Source organism: Bufo bufo, chromosome 10 (genome assembly GCF_905171765.1).
Source record: "Bufo bufo chromosome 10, aBufBuf1.1, whole genome shotgun sequence".
NCBI classification, from domain to species: Eukaryota; Metazoa; Chordata; class Amphibia; order Anura; family Bufonidae; genus Bufo; species Bufo bufo.
The window spans coordinates 11,588,302-11,611,169 of NC_053398.1; the positions used below are offsets into that span (position 1 = coordinate 11,588,302).

Genomic DNA, 22,868 nt, shown 5'->3' on the forward strand with positions numbered 1-22,868 from the left:
CACAGGTGGGGGTTGTGCTTACAGCCCAACACCGTGCAGGACGTTTGGCATTTGCCAGAGAACACCAAGATTGGCAAATTCGCCACTGGCGCCCTGTGCTCTTCACAGGTTCACACTGAGCACATGTGACAGACGTGACAGAGTCTTGAGACGCCGTGGAGAACGTTCTGCTGCCTGCAACATCCTCCAGCATGACTGGTTTGGCATTGGGTCAGTAATGGTGTGGGGTGGCATTTCTTTGGAGGGCCTCACAGCCCTCCATGTGCTCGCCAGAGGTAGCCTGACTGCCATTAGGTACCGAGATTAAAAGAAGAAAAACTGCTACAAGAGGACATAGTTTTAAATTAGAGGGGCAAAGGTTTAAAAGTAATATCAGAAAGTATTACTTTACTGAGAGAGTAGTGGATGCATGGAATAGCCTTCCTGCAGAAGTGGTAGCTGCAAATACAGTGGAAGAGTTTAAGCATGCATGGGATAGGCATAAGGCCATCCTTCATATAAGATAGGGCCAGGGGCTATCCATAGTATTTAGTATATTGGGCAGACTGGATGGGCCAAATGGTTCTTATCTGCCGACACATTCTATGTTTCTATGAGATGAGATCCTCAGACCCCTTGTAAGACCATATGCTGGTGCGGTTGGCCCTGGGTTCCTCCTAATGCATGACAATGCTAGACCTCATGTGGCTGGAGTGTGTCAGCAGTTCCTGCAAGACGAAGGCATTGATGCTATGGACTGGGCCGCCCGTTCCCCAGACCTGAATCCAATTGAGCACATCTGGGACATCACGTCTCGCTCTATCCACCAACGTCACGTTGCACCACAGACTGTCCAGGAGTTGGCAGATGCTTTAGTCCAGGTCTGGGAGGAGATCCCTCAGGAGACCGTCCGCCACCTCATCAGGAGCATGCACAGGCGTTGTAGGGAGGTCATACAGGCACGTGGAGGCCACACACACTACTGAGCCTCATTTTGACTTGTTTTAAGGACATTACATCAAAGTTGGATCAGCCTGTAGTGTGTTTTTCTACTTTAATTTTGAGTGTGACTCCAAATCCAGACCTCCATGGGTTAAAAAATTGATTTCCATTTTTTTTATTTTTGTGTGATTTTGTTGTCAGCACATTCAACTATGTAAAGAACCAAGTATTTCAGAAGAATATTTAATTAAGATCTAGGATGTGTTATTTTTGTGTTCCCTTTATTTTTTTGAGCAATATATATATATATATATATATATATATATATATATATATATATATATATACACATACACAGTACAGACCAAAAGTTTGGACACACCTTCTCATTCAAAGAGTTTTCTTTATTTTCATGACTATGAAGGCATCAAAACTATGAATTAACACATGTGGAATTATATACATAACAAACAAGTGTGAAACAACTGAAAATATGTCATATTCTAGGTTCTTCAAAGTAGCCACCTTTTGCTTTGATTACTGCTTTGCACACTCTTGGCATTCTCTTGATGAGCTTCAAGAGGTAGTCCCCTGAAATGGTCTTCCAACAGTCTTGAAGGAGTTCCCAGAGATGCTTAGCACTTGTTGGCCCTTTTGCCTTCACTCTGCGGTCCAGCTCACCCCAAACCATCTCGATTGGGTTCAGGTCCGGTGACTGTGGAGGCCAGGTCATCTGGCGCAGCGCCCCATCACTCTCCTTCATGGTCAAATAGCCCTTACTTTCAAAGTTTTCCCAATTTTTCGGCTGACTGACTGACCTTCATTTCTTAAAGTAATGATGGCCACTCGTTTTTCTTTACTTAGCTGCTTTTTTCTTGCCATAATACAAATTCTAACAGTCTATTCAGTAGGACTATCAGCTGTGTATCCACCTGACTTCTCCTCAACGCAACTGATGGTCCCAACCCCATTTATAAGGCAAGAAATCCCACTTATTAAACCTGACAGGGCACACCTGTGAAGTGAAGACCATTTCAGGGGACTACCTCTTGAAGCTCATCAAGAGAATGCCAAGAGTGTGCAAAGCAGTAATCAAAGCAAAAGGTGGCTACTTTGAAGAACCTAGAATATTACATATTTTCAGTTGTTTCACACTTGTTTGTTATGTATATAATTCCACATGTGTTAATTCATAGTTTTGATGCCTTCAGTGTGAATCTACAATTTTCATAGTCATCAGTGAAAACTCTTTGAATGAGAAGGTGTGTCCAAACTTTTGGTCTGTACTGTATATAGACATGAATGAAGTGCTATCAGCAATACAGTAACCCTGACATTACAGTGAGTTTTGAGTTGAGTTGGTGGTCACCTCTCTGCTATGGGGGCTGTGGCTATGTGGTGACCCGCCCGCTGCCTCTGTAAGTGGTTACTAAATATAATGTATTGGGTGTGACGCTCTAGGAACCTGTAGGAAATTAATCAAAAAGATTCTGTTCACTACTGCAACAAAAATCTGCAGACCTCCAAAAGTAATTAAGGGCTCGTTCACACGAACGTATTTTGCGTTCCGTATATGGGCCGTTTTCTGCATTCCGCATACGGAACCATTCATTTCAATGGGTCCGCAAAAGATGCGGACAGCACTCTGTGTGCTGTCCCCATCCGTTGCTCCGTTCCGTGGCCCCGCAAAAATTAGGAGTATTGTCCGTTTTGCGGACAAGAATAGGCATTTCTATAATAGGCCTCCTGTTCCGTTCCGCAATCTGCGGAAGGCACACGGGCGCCATCTGTGTTTTGCGGACCACAAAAAACGGCACGGTTGTGTGAATGAACCCTAAAAGTCCCGGAAACCAGAACCTGATCAAAGACACCATTTCCACCAGGTTTTTTTTCCGTGTGTGGCGGCAGTTCACATTACGGCCTGCAGGTGTCGCTCTAGGACTTCACGTTCTACGCGGTCAGCCTTACAGCTTGTACTCGGCATTTCCACAGCTCTCCTGCTCAGAACTGCAGAATTAGCACATATGGCGACATAAATTAACGGTACATAGCCCTTGTATGTTATTTCAGTAGATATTATCCAAAATTTCTCTGGATTCTGTTCATAATGTGAACGTCATCCTAATGTCTGACTGTCAGCCATATCTACGAGGGATCCAGGAGTAATTTCACTTTCATGAAGTACAATTTCTCGTTCCCTGTTATGTCATTTCCGCCGGAGGCTGAATATACTGTTCTTCAATACTAGGGCAGACTGTGCAAAAACACCCTGTCCCCGCTGTGGCAGCTCGTGTAAAATCCGCATGTGGGTTTTTTAGTAGATACGGTTGTAGAATTAGAAGTTTTGCGGCTTTCTAATATACTTTCTATTCCAGTCAAGATCTCAGCCTTCTGTCATTGAGTAGGAAAACTCGCTATTTAGAGAGCACTGCTTGCTGTAAGTTAATGGAGCTATTCATAGCTCACGTTAAAAAGCTGAAAACATGTCTTGACCTTGTGTTACTCTCACAGCTGAGGGTTTGGTACAGTGAATCACAGAATAGTTCTCTAAACTGCAGAGACTGGCAGAGAATTGCTGCATTACGCCGTAGCCTTTTCTGCGTAAGGTAGGAGGGGATGGAAACGTATGGATGTAAATGAGAAGGAATCCATTCACTGCCAGTCTGCACAGATATTGCAGTGTATTGTGCTCCAGTACATAAAGGGGTCATTGTTAGGCCATGATAACCCAGTGGGACCCTGCAATCACGTTGCGGGGCATCAATGGGCTTTTAGAGGGAGCCTGCTTCCTCTGTGAGACCATTTAGGTGCCTCACTATTGTCCAGGTCATCTAAGGGGTTAAACTGCTGGAACGGGCGTCATCTTGGATGTTAGACTGGGGTGTCAACTGTGTCATACAACCCACACCCGTGAGTGAGGGCACGGCCTGTGCCAAAAAAGTATGATGGCTCCTGGGAACATCACTCCCTTTGGTGTATTATGGCTCAGGGTGGCAAGGGGTTAAACAAGGCCCCCTGTGTGTAGATACTGGATGCTTGTCATGCCGCCCCCCGGCTGCACGATAGCAGGAATCTCGCCACCATCCGTATACAAGAGGATACGGAGGTCTGAGCTACTGAGCATGTGTGACCACCAGCACTGGACACATTAGGTGGTGGGCGTTTTGGGGGGTGGGATTCAAAAAACAGCAGGAGGTGCTGTAACTAGTAAGTAATAGCAATATCTACTCGCAGGATATTCCAATTGGAAACTTTGAACGCAGTAAGTAAATATCTCACCGCGGGACAACCCCTTTAAGCTTTATTTACATGGGCCTGCTGGAGCCCTGTAACGGCAGTAATGGTGTCTTTTTTATTTTATTTTTTTTTAAATTTTTTTCTTCTTCTATAGTGTAGATTTTTTTTACAGCCCAAAAAAATAAGAAATGTAGGAATTTCTGCTGATTAATCTTGATGTGAGTTTCCCGAGCCCTGCATCAGGTAGGACAGGAGTGAAATGGTATCTGCGGAGCAGCGCAGCATGTGTGGGTCAGAGGCCCGGAGAGGTGTAAACAGATCCCTGATTTATCTGCGCGTCCGCTTCTGCAAACAAGCTTTCATTTGGCCGGTGGATTTTGCTTCACTAACCTCTAACCCTGCGAGACTCTGAAGTGCGGTTACTGACAGGCCAGCTTGCCTTTCAACTCTCCCCTCCTGGCCTCACTGTGTTTTTTAGGGGGGATGTCTCAGCACAGCGGGGTGCCTGCAGGAGGGGAATCTCTTTCTTCCCTCCCCGCAGGTCGCCATGAGTAGAGACTTTTTTTTATTTTATTTTTTTCTAGGAAATTTATAACCGGGGGCAATCGTAGCTGGATTCAGAGCGACCTGGTTAATACCATCCATTATAGCGGATTGTATAGTTTTTATATCGGGATATCACCAGTATATAGATGCTCTTAAAGGGGTTGTCCATATAGGCGGAGATCTGACTACTAGGACTCCTGACGATCAACTGGTGGAAGTGGCCTCTTCCTAGGCCGGTGACGTCACGTCCACAGGTCACATGGCCTATGTGCGGCAGTCCCATTCAAGTGAATAGGATTGAGCTGCAATACCAAGCATAGCCACTATACAATGTACAGTGCTGTGCTTGGTATAGTATAAAGAGACCGCAGCGATTGGCGTGGGTGCTGGGTGTCATACCCCCACCGATCAGATGGGGATTACCTATCCTAAAGGTGGAAAACACCTTAAATGTGAGGATCTGTGGCAGAAACCTGAGGAAGACACCTGGGTTTCCCGCAGATGTGCTTGACAATTGGCTCCATTCAATGGATTTCCAGAAAAAAGTAGGACTGGAAAAAATTCAGCAGCTTTTTTCTGGTCCATGTGAACAGGGTTGTAGAGACCACATTCGCTTGCATTGCAGACTGATGGAATCTGCACCGAGTTCAGAACTTTTGAACAGGGGCCTAAGGTGGATTAGCGCCATGCAGTCCTCGTGCATATCCGCAGTACATCCACTGCAAATATGCAGATCTGCCATAAGTGTCAACATACTCTTAGACGGGCAGGCCCCAGTAGTGCACCAGCCTAAAATGGGGTCTGGCAGGCCATGACCTCAGGAGCGGAGATCTGACCTGCAGGATGGAGCCTTGGTAATGGTGGAGCTGCAGGAACTGAGCGGACGTGCTGCTGGTCGTTAGCAAGACTTTCACCAGGGGATTGATTTTAATAAGTAGGAAAGAAAGCGCTGCCTGCCTTCAGAGTTTTCCTTCAGTATTTATTAGATGCCTGCCCAACTCCTTGACCTGCGCTCCTTTGAGGGGGGTGAGTGATGGCTGGGGGAACCCTGCAAAAAGAATTACAAAGGGAAACAGGGCTTAGGTAACAGAAGAAAAGCGCGCCCTGCATCGGTCCCGGGGACATCCTCCTCCCTCTCGCCGCAGAGTTAATCACGACCCTCGAGGAAAACAAAAAAAAAGCTAAGACGTCATAAATAATCCGTCTGAGTTATTGTCGGGTCGTATGTAAAACGTCAGCTATGATTTGCCACTGAATATTTAAAGTGTGCAGCCCTTAATTTAAAACCCAAACCTTGCAAGCTTGGAACGGGCCGAGTCAAATTAGGAGCTGCCTAACGAGGCAGGTCCTAGGAGTGATGGATGACTGCTGGCGCCGCGCCCAAAACCGCAGGGCTTTTAAAGGGATAGAAAGCTGGAAAACTGTTTGCTTTGCAAAAATAAGCTCGGACAAGTGGCTGCTTAGGAAGAGGAGGATGATGGGCTTTTATAAGCCGCAAGGGAGGAGAGGGGGGTTCCCCCCAAGATTCACACCTCCGCAGTGTCTGTCATCATGAGTGTGCTCAGAGAATGCACCTTATATACTACATGATAATCCAGAAAGTCCCATAATCCAGGGCTCTTTTCCTGATTTAAACTGGGGTTTCATAAGACCTCAATTAAGAAATTCCTCTCGTATTTTTGCTAACATTTTCCAAATTGTGAAATTTTACGTTCTTTTCTATGACATCACTGGGTCCCATTGACCCTGCATTAAAAATAATTTTACTGTCGTGATGCTAGACGTGCATATTTTCACTCTTCATCCCTCCCGCGCTGAGCATGCTCTTCCTAGGGTGATGCGAGTGCTGTGCTCAATCTGAAGTGTTCTCCCTTTGCTGCCCCTCCTCCCCTCTCACAGCATGCAATCTCAGAGAGAGAGAAATCTGCAGCTCCACACCCCTTCCCACCTGTCATATTTACACCAAATGCATTTTTGGAGACTTTTATTTTTTGAGTATTGCAAGGACCCTGCCGTTAGCTGAGAAGACGATATTTCAATAAAAACAATTAACCCCTTATCCACTGGGTAAGGGTCCAACCCCTCTGACCACAAGAATGGGAGACCTGATTTCCCTGTTTGAGCATGTGTTCTACCACCCCATTTACTATCCATGAGATTGACAGATATCGCCAAGTACAGCTTGTTACCGGAACATCCCTTTAACACTGATGAGATAAAATACAAATTTTCGGATATTCACATGATATACTGATTTTATCCAAAGAAAGGGTTATGTGCTGGGGTTCTGTGAAATTAGGAAAACATGGCTGCTTTCTAATAAAATCAATACTAATGATTGGCTGGAGAGAGGAGCTGCAGTACCAGAATCCACCTTTGAGAAGGGTGGCGCTGTTTCTGGGTGAATACATCTATGTTTGTCTAATCTTCTGCTATCCCTTTAAGCTGTGCTTCCCTTGATCATTCGTTTCCGATAATTTGCTGCGTCTTTGCTTTGATGCCTTGTGTGATGGGGGGGTACACATGATAAAACCTGTCTTCCTTTGATCCGGAGGAATATATGAGGGTCTCTATATCCTGCCCAGTGGTGCCATATACCCTGCTGTCTTGTAAATACCAGCGTGTGTGGAGCGGATGGCCGGGCCCTGGACGGTCTGTTAATTTTTATGACGTATTGCGGCATGGCTGGTCCTTTCCTGTCTATATGCCCGCCAGGGGTTTATATTGCAGTGTGGGACGGTTTACGAGATTCTCCCGTGATTAACCCGGCGACCCAGCCCTGTCCGATGTGGGTGACGCCCCTTATCGTATCAGTTTTATGGCGTTTATAGGGTCTGGACCATTGTCTGTCTGTAATTGCTAAACAAATAGATATGTGAAGGGTTAATGCAGGAGGCCACATAGACGGGCAGGCGCTGATACTGCTGACCTGCCATCTGTGTATAGACCAGGAGTCCGGACATTCTGATAATCCGACAGTTGTGTTCACCACAGAACTGTATGAGAAACATGAATTATCTATCTCATATTTATGTATCTAGCGGTCGGCCGGCCTGTCTGGGCTCTAGCGGTCGGCCGGCCTGTCTGGGCTCTAGCGGTCGGTCGGCCGGCCTGTCTGGGCTCTAGCGGTCGGTCGGCCGGCCTGTCTGGGCTCTAGCGGTCGGTCGGTCGGCCGGCCTGTCTGGGCTGTTGGGCTCTGTCTGTCTAGCCTCAGGATAGGCCACCAATATTAGATCGTTGGGGTCTGCCAATGGCCCCCTCACAGCTTACCAAGCACAGTGCTGTCCATTGCACTTGAATGGGACTATGAACGTGACATGACATGGCCTAGGAAGAGACCTAAGCTCCACGGCCTCATCACACAGCTGAACGGCGGGGGTCCTAGGAGTCGGAGCCTCTCCGATCTGATATTTAGGACCTATCCTGAGGATAGGCCATCAATATGAAAATCCCAGAGAACCCCTTTAATACTTTTGATACTAAACATGGGTTTATTACTATTCAGGCTGATATTTTCCGTCTGGATATAAGCCTTTGTCCTGCCCGTAGCTTTTAGCTTTGCCTGTGAAACACGGGACCCCTCCACCCTCAGCCTCTGCTGTCTCTCTCCTTCACATGCAATTTCCACGGGGCCACTGGTAAACCCTGGAGGCTGTAAATGAAAACCACTTTATTTGATAGTCCGCCCGTCAGGGGCCCCCCTCTCTCCTTGAAACTTTGTAACTCAAGAGGCTTACAGCATGAGGTCAGCATCCCTGAAGGTATAATGCTTGGCAAACCGGGATTTCAGTGAAGGAATTCTGGGAAAGGACGGATGATTTTTTGGAACTCTGGTTACAATGTAACGTTCAGATTCCTCTGATCATAAAGAAAAACATGATTCAGTTTCTTCTCTGCGGTTGCAGCGGTTCGATAGGAACGGGTTCAGTACATGATGTCATGTACAGTCTGGAGGAGTGTCAGTCTCCCCGGGCTCCAACCTCCACTGTAACATCTACGAGATGATGATCGCCCAGTGCGGAGCAATCTAACCGATGGGAAAATAAACACAGGACGTATACGTTTCACCCCCTCCATAGGATCTGAGCATAGTTTAATGTCACCGCCCCAGATTTAAAGCAGAAGAAACACCTCTTACCTTATTCCACAAGTGTGAAGCAGGGAATAGTCCTATAGAAAAGAAACTGATACAAAAATAAAGACACGGGAAATAAATGTAGGACTTTATTTTTTTTTCAAACCATTTTTATTTATTGCTATTATTCCATATAATGGACAAGAGACAAATCTCGGCCTCAGAATGAGCTTCTCCCACGCTCGTTGTCGCTCCCGCCGAGTAATCGGCTTTCTACAGTAGGATTTGGGAAATTGACAACTTCTCTGAGCTCATTTCTGGTGACAAAAGTAGGTTCTAACTCCTTCAGCTTTTTGAAGTTATAATAGAAGTAAGACATCTGTGCAGCAGGAGGACAAAGTACTAAAAAACCGACCCTCATATGTACAAGAATATAACTACACTGCCTGTCCAAAAAAAAAAAGGTCACACACACTCTAATATTTTGTTGGACCGCCTTTCGCTGTGGCATTGTTTCGATAAGCTTCTGCAATGTCACAAGATTTATTTCCACCCAGTGTTGCGTTAATTTTTCACCAAGATCTTGCATTGACGATGGTAGAGTCTGACCGCTGCGCAAAGCCTTCTCCAGCACATCCCAAAGATTCTCCATGGGGTTAAGGTCTGGACTCTGTGGTGGCCAATCCATGTGTGACAATGATGTCTCCTGCTCCCTGACCCACTCTTTCACAATATGAGCCCGATGAATCCTGGCATTGTCATCTTGGAATATGCCCGTGCCATCGGAGAAGAACAGATCCATTGCTGGAATAATCTGGTCCTTCAGTATGTTCAGGTGGTCGCTGACCTCATTCTTGGAGCACATACTGTTGCCGAACCTAGACCTGACCAACTGCAGGACCCCAGATCATAGCACGGCCCCCACAGGCTTGTACAAGAGGCACTAGGCATGATGGGGGCATCACTTCATCTGCCTCTCTTCTTACCCTGATGCGCCCATCACTCTGGAACAGGATAAATCTGGACTCGTCAGACCAAATCACCTCCTTCCATCGATCCAGAGTCCAATCTTTAGGCTCACAAGCAAATTTAAGCCTTTTTTCCTGGTTTTCCTCACTGATTAGTGGTTTTCTTACGGCTACACAGCTGTTCAGTCCCAATCCCTTGAGTTCCCTTCGCATTGTGCGTGTGGAAATGCTCTTACTTTCACTATTAAACATAGCCCTGAGTTCTACTGTTGGTTTTCTTCGATTTGATTTCACCAAACATTAAGTGATCGCCGATCATTCAGGATTTTTTCCCCGCCACATTTCTTCCTTGTATACGATGGGTCCCCACTATCCTTCCAGTTTTTAATAATGCGTTGGACAGTTCTTAACCCAATTTTAGTAGTTTCTGCAATCTCCTCAGATGTTTTCTCTGCTTGATGCATGCCAATGATCTGACCCTTCTCAATCAGACTAACATCTTCTCCACAACCACGAGATGTGTCTTTTGACATGGTTGTTTAAGAAATGAGAAGCAACTCATTGCACCAGTTGGGGTTAAGTAACTTATTGCCGGCTGAAAGATAATCGGCCATGCAGTAATTATCCAATAGGAGGCTCAGAACTATCTGCTTAGTTAAATCCAGGTGCCAACTTTTTTTTTTTTTTTTGACATGCAGTGTATTATACAGCTCCTATGTAACAAGAATATAACTACTATAATACTGCTCCTATGTACAAGAATATAACTACTATAATACTGCCTCCTATGTACAGGAATATAACTAATATAATACTGCTCCTATGTACAAGAATATAACTACTATAATACTGCCCCCTATGTACAGGAATATAACTACTATAATACTGCTCCTATGTACAAGATTATAACTACTATAATACTGCCTCCTATGTACAAGAATATAACTACTATAATACTGCCTCCTATGTACAGGAATATAACTACTATAATACTGCTCCTATGTACAAGAATATAACTACTATAATACTGCTCCTATGTACAGGAATATAACTACTATAATACTGCTCCTATGTACAAGAATATAACTACTATAATACTGCTCCTATGTACAGGAATATAACTACTATAATACTGCCTCCTATGTACAAGAATATAACTACTATAATACTGCTCCTATGTACAAGAATATAACTACTATAATACTGCCCCCTATGTACAGGAATATAACTACTATAATACTGCTCCTATGTACAAGATTATAACTACTATAATACTGCCTCCTATGTACAAGAATATAACTACTATAATACTGCCTCCTATGTACAGGAATATAACTACTATAATACTGCTCCTATGTACAAGAATATAACTACTATAATACTGCTCCTATGTACAGGAATATAACTACTATAATACTGCTCCTATGTACAAGAATATAACTACTATAATACTGCTCCTATGTGCAAGAATATAACTACTATAATACTGCTCCTATGTACAGGAATATAACTACTATAATACTGCCTCCTATGTACAAGAATATAACTACTATAATACTGCTCCTATGTACAGGAATATAACTACTATAATACTGCCTCCTATGTACAAGAATATAACTACTATAATACTGCCTCCTATGTACAAGAATATAACTACTACAATACTGCTCCTATGTACAAGAATATAACTACTATAATACTGCTCCTATGTACAAGAATATAACTACTATAATACTGCCTCCTATGTACAAGAATATAACTACTATAATACTGCCTCCTATGTACAATAATATAACTACTATAATACTGCTCCTATGTACAAGAATATAACTACTATAATACTGCTCCTATGTACAAGGATATAACTACTATAATACTGCTCCTATGTACAAGAATATAACTACTATAATACTGCCTCCTATGTACAAGAATATAACTACTATAATACTGCCTCCTATATACAAGAATATAACTACTGTAATACTGCCTCCTATGTACAATAATATAACTACTATAATACTGCTCCTATGTACAAGAATATACCTACTATGATACTGCCTCCTATGTACAAGAATATAACTACTATAATACTGCCTCCTATGTAGAAGAATATAACTACTATAATACTGCTCCTATGTACAAGAATGTAACTACTATAATACTGCTCCTATGTACAAGAATATAACTACTATAATACTGCCTCCCATGTAGAAGAATATAACTACTATAATACTGCTCCTATGTACAAGAATGTAACTACTATTTTTCACATGTCGTTTCCAGGCTCGGTGGTTCTGGGAAGGTTATTTTAGATCGATGAAATCCATTGCTTTGACTACACTACAGATAATCAATGACAGAATCTACCCATATGCAGCGAGGTCGTATGAAGAGTGGAATGACCCTCCATCTGTGGTAAGATTTTTTTATTTATTTTTTTACCTATTATCAGCATGTTATAAGTTAATGGCACAACAAATTTATGTTCTGAGTTCATGTGATTTACATGCCAACATATAAAAACACCATTGTTTTTGTTGAGTTGTAAAGTGTGAATGCAAAGTGTAATGTATCAGTGCTACACCAATCTCTTAGGTTCCATTCACACGTCTGTGTAAGTGTTTTGCGGATCCGCAAAACACGGACACGGCAATGTGCGTTCCGTATTTTGCGGACCGCACATCGCCGGCACTTAATAGAGAATGCCTATTCTCGTCCGCAATTGCGGACAAGAATAGGACATGTTCTATTTTTTTTCGGGATCGGAATTGCGGATCCATAGAAATGAATGGGTCCGTAATTCTGTTCCGCAAAATGCGGAACAGAATTGCGGACTTGTGAAAGGAGCCTTAAAGCGCATGCGCTTTAAGCTAATTTTTAAAGTTTACTCACTGATATATTGTACACAAAATTCTTCTCTTCATAGATACATTACATTACTTATCCTGTACTGATCCTGAGTTACATCCTGTATTATACTCCAGAGCTGCACTCACTATTCTGCTGGTGCAGTCACTGTGTACATACATTACTTATATTGTACTGATCCTGAGTTACATCCTGTATTATACTCCAGAGCTGCACTCACTATTCTGCTGGTGCAGTCACTGTGTACATACATTACTTATCCTGTACTGATCCTGAGTTACATCCTGTATTATACTCCAGAGCTGCACTCACTATTCTGCTGGTGCAGTCACTGTGTACATACATTACTTATCCTGTACTGATCCTGAGTTACATCCTGTATTATACTCCAGAGCTGCACTCACTATTCTGCTGGTGTAGTCACTGTGTACATACATTACTTATCCTGTACTGATCCTGAGTTACATCCTGTATTATACTCCAGAGCTGCACTCACTATTCTGCTGGTGCAGTCACTGTGTACATACATTACTTATCCTGTACTGATCCTGAGTTACATCCTGTATTATACTCCAGAGCTGCACTCACTATTCTGCTGGTGCAGTCACTGTGTACATAAATTTCATTACATTACTTATCCTGTACTGATCCTGAGTTACATCCTGTATTATACTCCAGAGCTGCACTCACTATTCTGCTGGTGCAGTCACTGTGTACATACATTACTTATCCTGTACTGATCCTGAGTTACATCCTGTATTATACTCCAGAGCTGCACTCACTATTCTGCTAGTGGAGTCAATAAGTACATACATCACTTATCCTGTACTGAATGATGAGTGCAGCTCTGGAGTATATTATGATTCTCAGTATATGAGTCTATTGGGGTACATTTCACTCGACGGCCATTTTAAGAGCTATTCCATTCTATGGTCCTATTCACGTGGCCTTTTTTAAACGGGCCATAAATAATGACTATAAAAAAGGGACTTGTCCTAATTTGTCTGTTTTTTGTGGACTGACAGCCCAATTTTTAATGACTGTTTTTTGCAAAGGCAACTATAAAAAAAAAAAAGATGTAAAAAATAAGCCGTTTCCCGTTTTTTAAAGGAAGTTTTTTTTTTTCAGTGTTGTGTGAATGTAGCCTTACAGAAGGAGCGTCACACCTGTCCTTGGGTTGTGTCTAGTATTGCAATTCAGCTCCATTGATGTGAATGTCACTGAGTCGCTATACCGCACGTAACCTGTGGACGGGTGTGGCGCTATTTTTGGAAGAAAGCGACCATCTTTTTCTATTGTTATGTAACCACTTTCCTATAGAAGATATCCCAGGAGACGGTGGTAGAGGAGATGGTATGGAGAAATGGGGTCAGATTGGGAATAGAGTTTGGCAGTGGAATTATGTCTCCGATCTGCAGGAACAATTGCCGCTTCTCTTCCCGTTTATTATATTCCTCTATATAAGGAAAGATTGAGCATCTTTTAGAGCACAACAGACCCCCCCCCCCCCCCCCATGTATTTAAAGGGGATTTGCAGCCAGTACATATTGATCATCGCCTATCCTCAGGATGAGTCATTAAATCTGCTCACATTGTCCAAAGCACAGCGCCATACATTGTACAGTGGCTGTACTTGGTATTGCACTCCAGGCCCATTCACTTGAATGGGATTGTGCTGCACGACGTATTCCATGTTACTCATGAACATGACGTCACAGGCCTTGGACGAGGCTGCAGCACTCAGTGGAGCGCCATGGCCTCTTCTAATAGCTAATTGACAGATGATACTCTTGTGGGGAGAGTGGATTGCGGCTCCAAAGAGCATCTCCTGCTCCGGAGGACCTGTCCGGCGTTACGCAGACAATGCATTGATATGAAAGGTCACTGTGTAATTCTTCATTTGTCCTCTGATGGTCTTGCTGGGAAATTCAGCTCTTACTCCCAGTTCCTCCCCAGATTACAGCTGGTTGCTGGCGGTTGTATTGTGGGGGGGGGGGTGGGGGGTGCATTTTGCGGGAACAGAACATCCTTCTCCGTGATAAAAAAGCCTATTCTTGTATGCAAATCTTTTTTGCGGGGCCTACGGAACGGTCATACAGATGCGGGGAGCACACGGTATGATGTCCACATCTTTTGCAGCCCAATTGAAATGAATGGGTCCGCATCCGATCCATGAAATTGCGGAACAGATGCGGACAGAAAAATACGGTCATGTGAATGGGCCTTAATACTGTGGCAGTGGCAACAGTCCCCAAAGGTGACCCGAATCAATCCTACTTTTTATGATGGATTATATTGACTTGTAGTAACCTGTCCTGAAGTCGTTACATGACCCTAATTTTCTCACTCATCCTGTCATGGCCTCCATTATTCTTCATCCTTTTAATTTGTGTCTTGTTTTATTACTTGGGTATGGTGTTCTGAGTATTTTACAACAGCCAGCTCTGTGTACACATCGAGCCAGTGCAGAAATCATCTGATACTTATTATCTGATGCACAAAAGATCTATGTCAGAGAAATTATGTTCTGCTGGTCACATTATATGGAGGCCGCTCCCAACCCGCCCTTCAGTGTTACACTACCGACCTGTGTGATTTATGTATTACACCACGCAATTATGTACATAACTACTATAATACTGCTCCTATGTACAAGAATATAACTACTATAATACTGCCTCCTATGTACAAGGATATAACTACTATAATACTGCTCCTATGTACAAGAATATAACTACTATAATACTGCTCCTATGTACAGGAATACAACTACTATAATACTGCTCCTATGTACAGGAATACAACTACTATAATACTACTCCTATGTACAAGAATATAACTACTATAATACTGCCTCCTATGTACAAAAATATAACTACTATAATACTGCCTCCTATGTACAGGAATAAAACTACTTTAATACTGCTCCTATGTACAAGAATATAACTACTATAATACTGCCTCCTATGTACAAGAATATAACTACTATAATACTACTCCTATGTACAAGAATATAACTACTATAATACTGCTCCTATGTACAAGAATATAACTACTATAATACTGCTCCTATGTACAGGAATATAACTACTATAATACTGTCCTCTATGTACAAGAATATAACTACTATAATACTGCCTCCTATGTACAAGAATATAACTACTATAATACTGCTCCTATGTACAGGAATACAACTACTATAATACTACTCCTATGTACAAGAATGTAACTACTATAATACTGCCCCCTATGTACAAGAATATAACTACTATAATACTGCTCCTATGTACAAGAATATAACTACTATAATACTGCTCCTATGTACAAGAATATAACTACTATAATACTGCTCCTATGTACAAGAATATAACTACTATAATACTGCTCCTATGTACAAGAATATAACTACTATAATACTGCCTCCTATGTACAAGAATATAACTACTATAATACTGCTCCTATGTACAAGAATATAACTACTATAATACTGCTCCTATGTACAAGAATATAACTACTATAATACTGCTCCTATGTACAGGAATATAACTACTATAATACTGCCTCCTATGTACAAGGATATAACTACTATAATACTGCCTCCTATGTACAGGAATATAACGACTATAATACTGCTCCTATGTACAAGGATATAACTACTATAATACTGCTCCTATGTACAGGAATATAACTACTATAATACTGCTCCTATGTACAGGAATATAACTACTATAATACTGCTCCTATGTACAAGAATATAACTACTATAATACTGCCTCCTATGTACAAGAATATAACTACTATAATACTGCCTCCTATGTACAAGAATATAACTGCTATATACTGCCTCCTATATACAAGAATATAACTACTATAATACTGCTCCTATGTACAAGAATATAACTACCATAATACTGCTCCTATGTACAAGAATATAACTACTATAATACTGCCTCCTGGGTACAAGAATATACCTACTATAATACTGCCCCCTATGTACAAGAATATAACTACTATAATACTGCCTCCTATGTACAAGAATATAACTACTATAATACTGCTCCTATGTACAGGAATATAACTACTATAATACTGCCTCCTATGTACAGGAATATAACGACTATAATACTGCTCCTATGTACAAGGATATAACTACTATAATACTGCTCCTATGTACAAGGATATAACTACTATAATACTGCCTCCTATGTACAAGAATATAACTACTATAATACTGCCTCCTATGTACAAGAATATAACTGCTATAATACTGCCTCCTATGTACAAGAATATAACTGCTATAATACTGCCTCCTATGTACAAGAATATAACTGCCATAATACTGCTCCTATGTACAAGAATATAACTACCATAATACTGCTCCTATGTACAAGAATATAACTACTATAATACTGCTCCTATGTACAAGAATATACCTACTATAATACTGCTCCTATGTACAAGGATATAACTACTATAATACTGCCTCCTATGTACAAGAATATAACTACTATAATACTGCCTCCTATGTACAAGAATATAACTGCTATAATACTGCCTCCTATGTACAAGAATATAACTGCTATAATACTGCCTCCTATGTACAAGAATATAACTACCATAATACTGCTCCTATGTACAAGAATATAACTACCATAATACTGCTCCTATGTACAAGAATATAACTACTATAATACTGCTCCTATGTACAAGAATATAACTACTATAATACTGCTCCTATGTACAGGAATATAACTACTATAATACTGCTCCTATGTACAGGAATATAACTACTATAATACTGCTCCTATGTACAGGAATATAACTACTATAATACTGCCTCCTATGTACAAGAATATAACTACTATAATACTGCTCCTATGTACAGGAATATAACTACTATAATACTGCTCCTATGTACAAGAATATAACTACTATAATACTGCCTCCTATATACAAGAATATAACTACTATAATACTGCCCCTAAGGTCAGAACATTTGAAACATTTTACATTCACATCAGAGATCATGATAAGTAGATGCAAGATGTTTGCCCATGGAGGAGTTAATTTTGCTGCGCAGCTGCCCTTTAACCAGCGCAGGATGAGAATCATACTGACATTCTTTCTCAGAGTATGCTGTGGAAATACATTGTGCATAATTGGAGAAAAAAAATAGAATAAATCAAGACTTTCCTTTTTTTAAGGTCTGGTAATTCATAATTGAAACCACATTCATGGTTGAGGGGTTGGTATTTAAGAAGAAGAAAAAAAACAAAACACATGAAAATACCAAGAGAAGCTAGAAGGAGCTGTGTACTCCATCCGTCATGACAGTCACAGGGCAGCGCCGAGGGATGAAGCGAGGGGCAGCGGCGGCGCTTTTATCAGCTGGATGTAACCGCCAGACGGGATGATGGAGAGCTGCCTCTTGTAGATCAGTAAATGACTGGACATCTACTCCTATCATTGTATTAATCCACGCTCATCTGTCATAAGTGGGAAACATCTGCCTTCCAGTGTCTGAGTAATTCCCAGATATCACCAGGGGTTGACTGATCACTGTAGAACCGACTTAAAGGAATCCTGCTTCAGGACAGCTCTGTCATTTTCTGTAAGACGCCCTAATAATTCAAAATGAGTGAAATGTGTTAAAAGTATAGACAGCTCCTCTAATATGAGATATGATGCAGCAATCATCTGATCGCTGCGGAGATTATCGGCTATACCAATCTCCTGCAGCGGCCACTACTGGTGGAATGTAGTATTACACGTGTTCCAGTAAGATGCTGCATGGACAAGTAGGAGAGCAGCTTGTCTAATGATGCATTTAATGAGAAGGGGTCAATGGAGGATTAGCCATAGACCTTACAGGGAAATTCTCCCGGTGGGCCGATGCCCAGGGGACCGCCTGAGCCCTTCTCACGGCCGGCCAATGGAAGTTTTTGGGGATGTATTTTGTGATGGACTGTGGTATTTGGCTCTGTGGTATAATGTCCCACAATAGGATATTGCTGGCCCTGCCTTCCATCAATTCTGATCCGACTACAAAATGTGGCCACTTTTTGTATTTTTTCCAGGGCCACTTTAAGTTCCCAGTCCGCCCCTGGAAGGCGTTGTCAACCGCTAGAAATGTTATGTATTCAAGACCCTCAGGGTTCCCCTTCTTAAGCTAAACTTTTGAGGGTAGGGGGGATTTTTGAGATGCTTTTCATCCGTTATATCACTGGGGGATATGAACGGGTCTTTGTTCTGGTGACTTCTTAAAGGGGCTGTCTGGTCTGGCAGTCGACGAATCCAATGCTCTGAACCAACAAAATCAAAAAGACCCTCCTCTGCAGTCCCACAATTTCTGCCCCTTTCCTGTCGGACCAGCCGTGGCTTAGTCCTATGACCGCTGTGACTACCTACTGTATACAGCTCCCCTGCAGAGCTATGTCAGTAACTGCCCTGTGTATACAGCTCCTCTGCAGGCCTATGTCAGTAACTGCCCTGTGTATACAGCTCCCCTGCAGGCCTATGTCAGTAACAGCTCTGCAGAGGAGCTGTATACACAGGGCAATGTCAGTAACTACCCTGTGTATACAGCTCCTCTGCAGAGCTATGTCAGTAACTGCCCTGTGTATACAGCTCCTCTGCAGACCTGTCAGTAACTACCCTGTGTATACAGCTCCTCTGCAGAGCTATGTCAGTAACTGCCCTGTGTATACAGCTCCTCTGCAGACCTGTCAGTAACTGCCCTGTGTATACAGCTCCTCTGCAGACCTATGTCAGTAACTACCCTGTGTATACAGCTCCTCTGCAGACCTATGTCAGTAACTGCCCTGTGTATACAGCTCCTCTGCAGACCTGTCAGTAACTACCCTGTGTATACAGCTCCCCTGCAGAGCTATGTCAGTAACTGCCCTGTGTATACAGCTCCTCTGCAGAGCTATGTCAGTAACTGCCCTGTGTATACAGCTCCCCTGCAGAGCTATGTCAGTAACTGCCCTGTGTATACAGCTCCTCTGCAGACCTGTCAGTAACTGCCCTGTGTATACAGCTCCCCTGCAGAGCTATGTCAGTAACTACCCTGTGTATACAGCTCCTCTGCAGGCCTATGTCAGTAACTACCCTGTGTATACAGCTCCTCTGCAGACCTATGTCAGTAACTGCCCTGTGTATACAGCTCCTCTGCAGACCTATGTCAGTAACTGCCCTGTGTATACAGCTCCCCTGCAGAGCTATGTCAGTAACTGCCCTGTGTATACAGCTCCTCTGCAGACCTGTCAGTAACTGCCCTGTGTATACAGCTCCCCTGCAGAGCTATGTCAGTAACTGCCCTGTGTATACAGCTCCCCTGCAGGCCTATGTCAGTAACAGCTCTGCAGAGGAGCTGTATACACAGGGCAATGTCAGTAACTGCCCTGTGTATACAGCTCCCCTGCAGAGCTATGTCAGTAACTGCCCTGTGTATACAGCTCCCCTGCAGAGCTATGTCAGTAACTGCCCTGTGTATACAGCTCCCCTGCAGAGCTATGTCAGTAACTGCCCTGTGTATACAGCTCCTCTGCAGACCTGTCAGTAACTGCCCTGTGTATACAGCTCCTCTGCAGACCTATGTCAGTAACTGCCCTGTGTATACAGCTCCTCTGCAGACCTATGTCAGTAACTGCCCTGTGTATACAGCTCCCCTGCAGAGCTATGTCAGTAACTGCCCTGTGTATACAGCTCCTCTGCAGACCTGTCAGTAACTGCCCTGTGTATACAGCTCCTCTGCAGACCTATGTCAGTAACTGCCCTGTGTATACAGCTCCCCTGCAGAGCTATGTCAGTAACTGCCCTGTGTATACAGCTCCTCTGCAGACCTGTCAGTAACTGCCCTGTGTATACAGCTCCTCTGCAGAGCTATGTCAGTAACTGCCCTGTGTATACAGCTCCCCTGCAGAGCTATGTCAGTAACTGCCCTGTGTATAAAGCTCCTCTGCAGACCTATGTCAGTAACTGCCCTGTGTATACAGCTCCTCTGCAGAGCTATGTCAGTAACTGCCCTGTGTATACAGCTCCCCTGCAGAGCTATGTCAGTAACTGCCCTGTGTATACAGCTCCTCTGCAGACCTGTCAGTAACTGCCCTGTGTATACAGCTCCTCTGCAGAGCTATGTCAGTAACTGCCCTGTGTATACAGCTCCCCTGCAGAGCTATGTCAGTAACTGCCCTGTGTATACAGCTCCTCTGCAGACCTATGTCAGTAACTGCCCTGTGTATACAGCTCCTCTGCAGAGCTATGTCAGTAACTGCCCTGTGTATACAGCTCCTCTGCAGAGCTATGTCAGTAACTGCCCTGTGTATACAGCTCCTCTGCAGACCTATGTCAGTAACTGCCCTGTGTATACAGCTCCTCTGCAGACCTATGTCAGTAACTGCCCTGTGTATACAGCTCCCCTGCAGAGCTATGTCAGTAACTGCCCTGTGTATACAGCTCCTCTGCAGACCTATGTCAGTAACTGCCCTGTGTATACAGCTCCTCTGCAGACCTATGTCAGTAACTGCCCTGTGTATACAGCTCCCCTGCAGAGCTATGTCAGTAACTGCCCTGTGTATACAGCTCCTCTGCAGAGCTATGTCAGTAACTGCCCTGTGTATACAGCTCCCCTGCAGAGCTATGTCAGTAACTGCCCTGTGTATACAGCTCCTCTGCAGGCCTATGTCAGTAACTGCCCTGTGTATACAGCTCCCCTGCAGAGCTATGTCAGTAACTGCCCTGTGTATACAGCTCCCCTGCAGAGCTATGTCAGTAACTGCCCTGTGTATACAGCTCCTCTGCAGACCTATGTCAGTAACTGCCCTGTGTATACAGCTCCTCTGCAGAGCTATGTCAGTAACTACCCTGTGTATACAGCTCCCCTGCAGAGCTATGTCAGTAACTGCCCTGTGTATACAGCTCCTCTGCAGACCTATGTCAGTAACTGCCCTGTGTATACAGCTCCCCTGCAGAGCTATGTCAGTAACTGCCCTGTGTATACAGCTCCTCTGCAGACCTGTCAGTAACTGCCCTGTGTATACAGCTCCTCTGCAGAGCTATGTCAGTAACTGCCCTGTGTATATAGCTCCTCTGCAGAGCTATGTCAGTAACTGCCCTGTGTATACAGCTCCTCTGCAGACCTGTCAGTAACTGCCCTGTGTATACAGCTCCCCTGCAGAGCTATGTCAGTAACTACCCTGTGTATACAGCTCCCCTGCAGAGCTATGTCAGTACTACCCTGTGTATACAGCTCCCCTGCAGAGCTATGTCAGTACAACCCTGTGTATACAGCTCCCCTGCAGAGCTATGTCAGTACTACCCTGTGTATACAGCTCCTCTGCAGAGCTATGTCAGTAACTGCCCTGTGTCGTCCTTGGCTGCTGTTACTTATGGCTGACGGTAGTAGAGGCGGCAGGTGAGGAGTACAGGTGCCTGAAGATATTAAGCGTCACCCGCGATGCTTGGGAGGCTCGTCCCCCCCCGCCTGCCATTGGCTGCCCCCCGCCCCCGGGTGTTTTTATCCGCGTACGGGGAGAAGCAGTGCAGGGATGAGGAGCGGAGCGGGGTAAGTATATTCGCTGTGAGGGGCCCGGCATATAGGGGAGCTTTTTATAGTCTTGGATAACCCCTTTAAAGCTACCGATTTCGGCTGGACCGGCCCACCATCTGATGTGTATGGGGGTGTCCTGAGGAAAGTAAGGTCAGGCAGTTGGATGCCAACATGCCCCATCCTTTTGTTCTCAAAGAAAATAAGCCAATGCAAGTGGTGCCTGACATCTGCTTAGTCCCTATTGAGAACACATGCATGCTCGGTCAATCTGAGCATTCATGTATGCAAGAGCTTAGGAGGAATATCTGTCCGCCAGACAAGCCTACTTCAAACATCTATTCAATGTGCATGAGTGTAGTTTGTAACCATGGGAACACATGGATCTGCATAGGAACTGATTACATAAAACGGCCAGAGCTTTTTGTGAGACATGAGTGTTAGCTCTTCAGCCTCCAAGGTTCATCTCTGCTAACAACCAGCAAGATCCCTGTGGAAACGACAATTGGAGTGGTAGTCATTATTTCACGCCCTGTCATGGCCGCCTCGGACTGCTTCCTCCCGCTACTCGCCACTCTCCAGTGCTGATTGAATTATTGGCTTTGCCGGTGCCTGATTTCTCCTTTTGAAGCCCAGGAGGTCAGAGGTCTCAGACGGCAGACGCCCGGGCGGGGGGTCGACTCTTCATGGCACTTGAGAATAAGCC

At 43.7% G+C, this 22,868-nt stretch overlaps 1 protein-coding gene across 1 annotated transcript in view; it reads left to right on the top strand.

Moving 5' to 3' along the window:
• The window catches only part of EXT2 (exostosin glycosyltransferase 2), a 59,663-nt gene that overhangs the window by 14,444 nt on the left and 22,351 nt on the right, over window positions 1-22,868 (top strand). Inside the window, exon 8 of the mRNA XM_040409298.1 lies at window positions 12,031-12,162. Within this exon, the coding sequence (XP_040265232.1) occupies window positions 12,031-12,162 (132 nt within the window). The remainder of the gene's footprint in view (window positions 1-12,030; window positions 12,163-22,868) is intronic.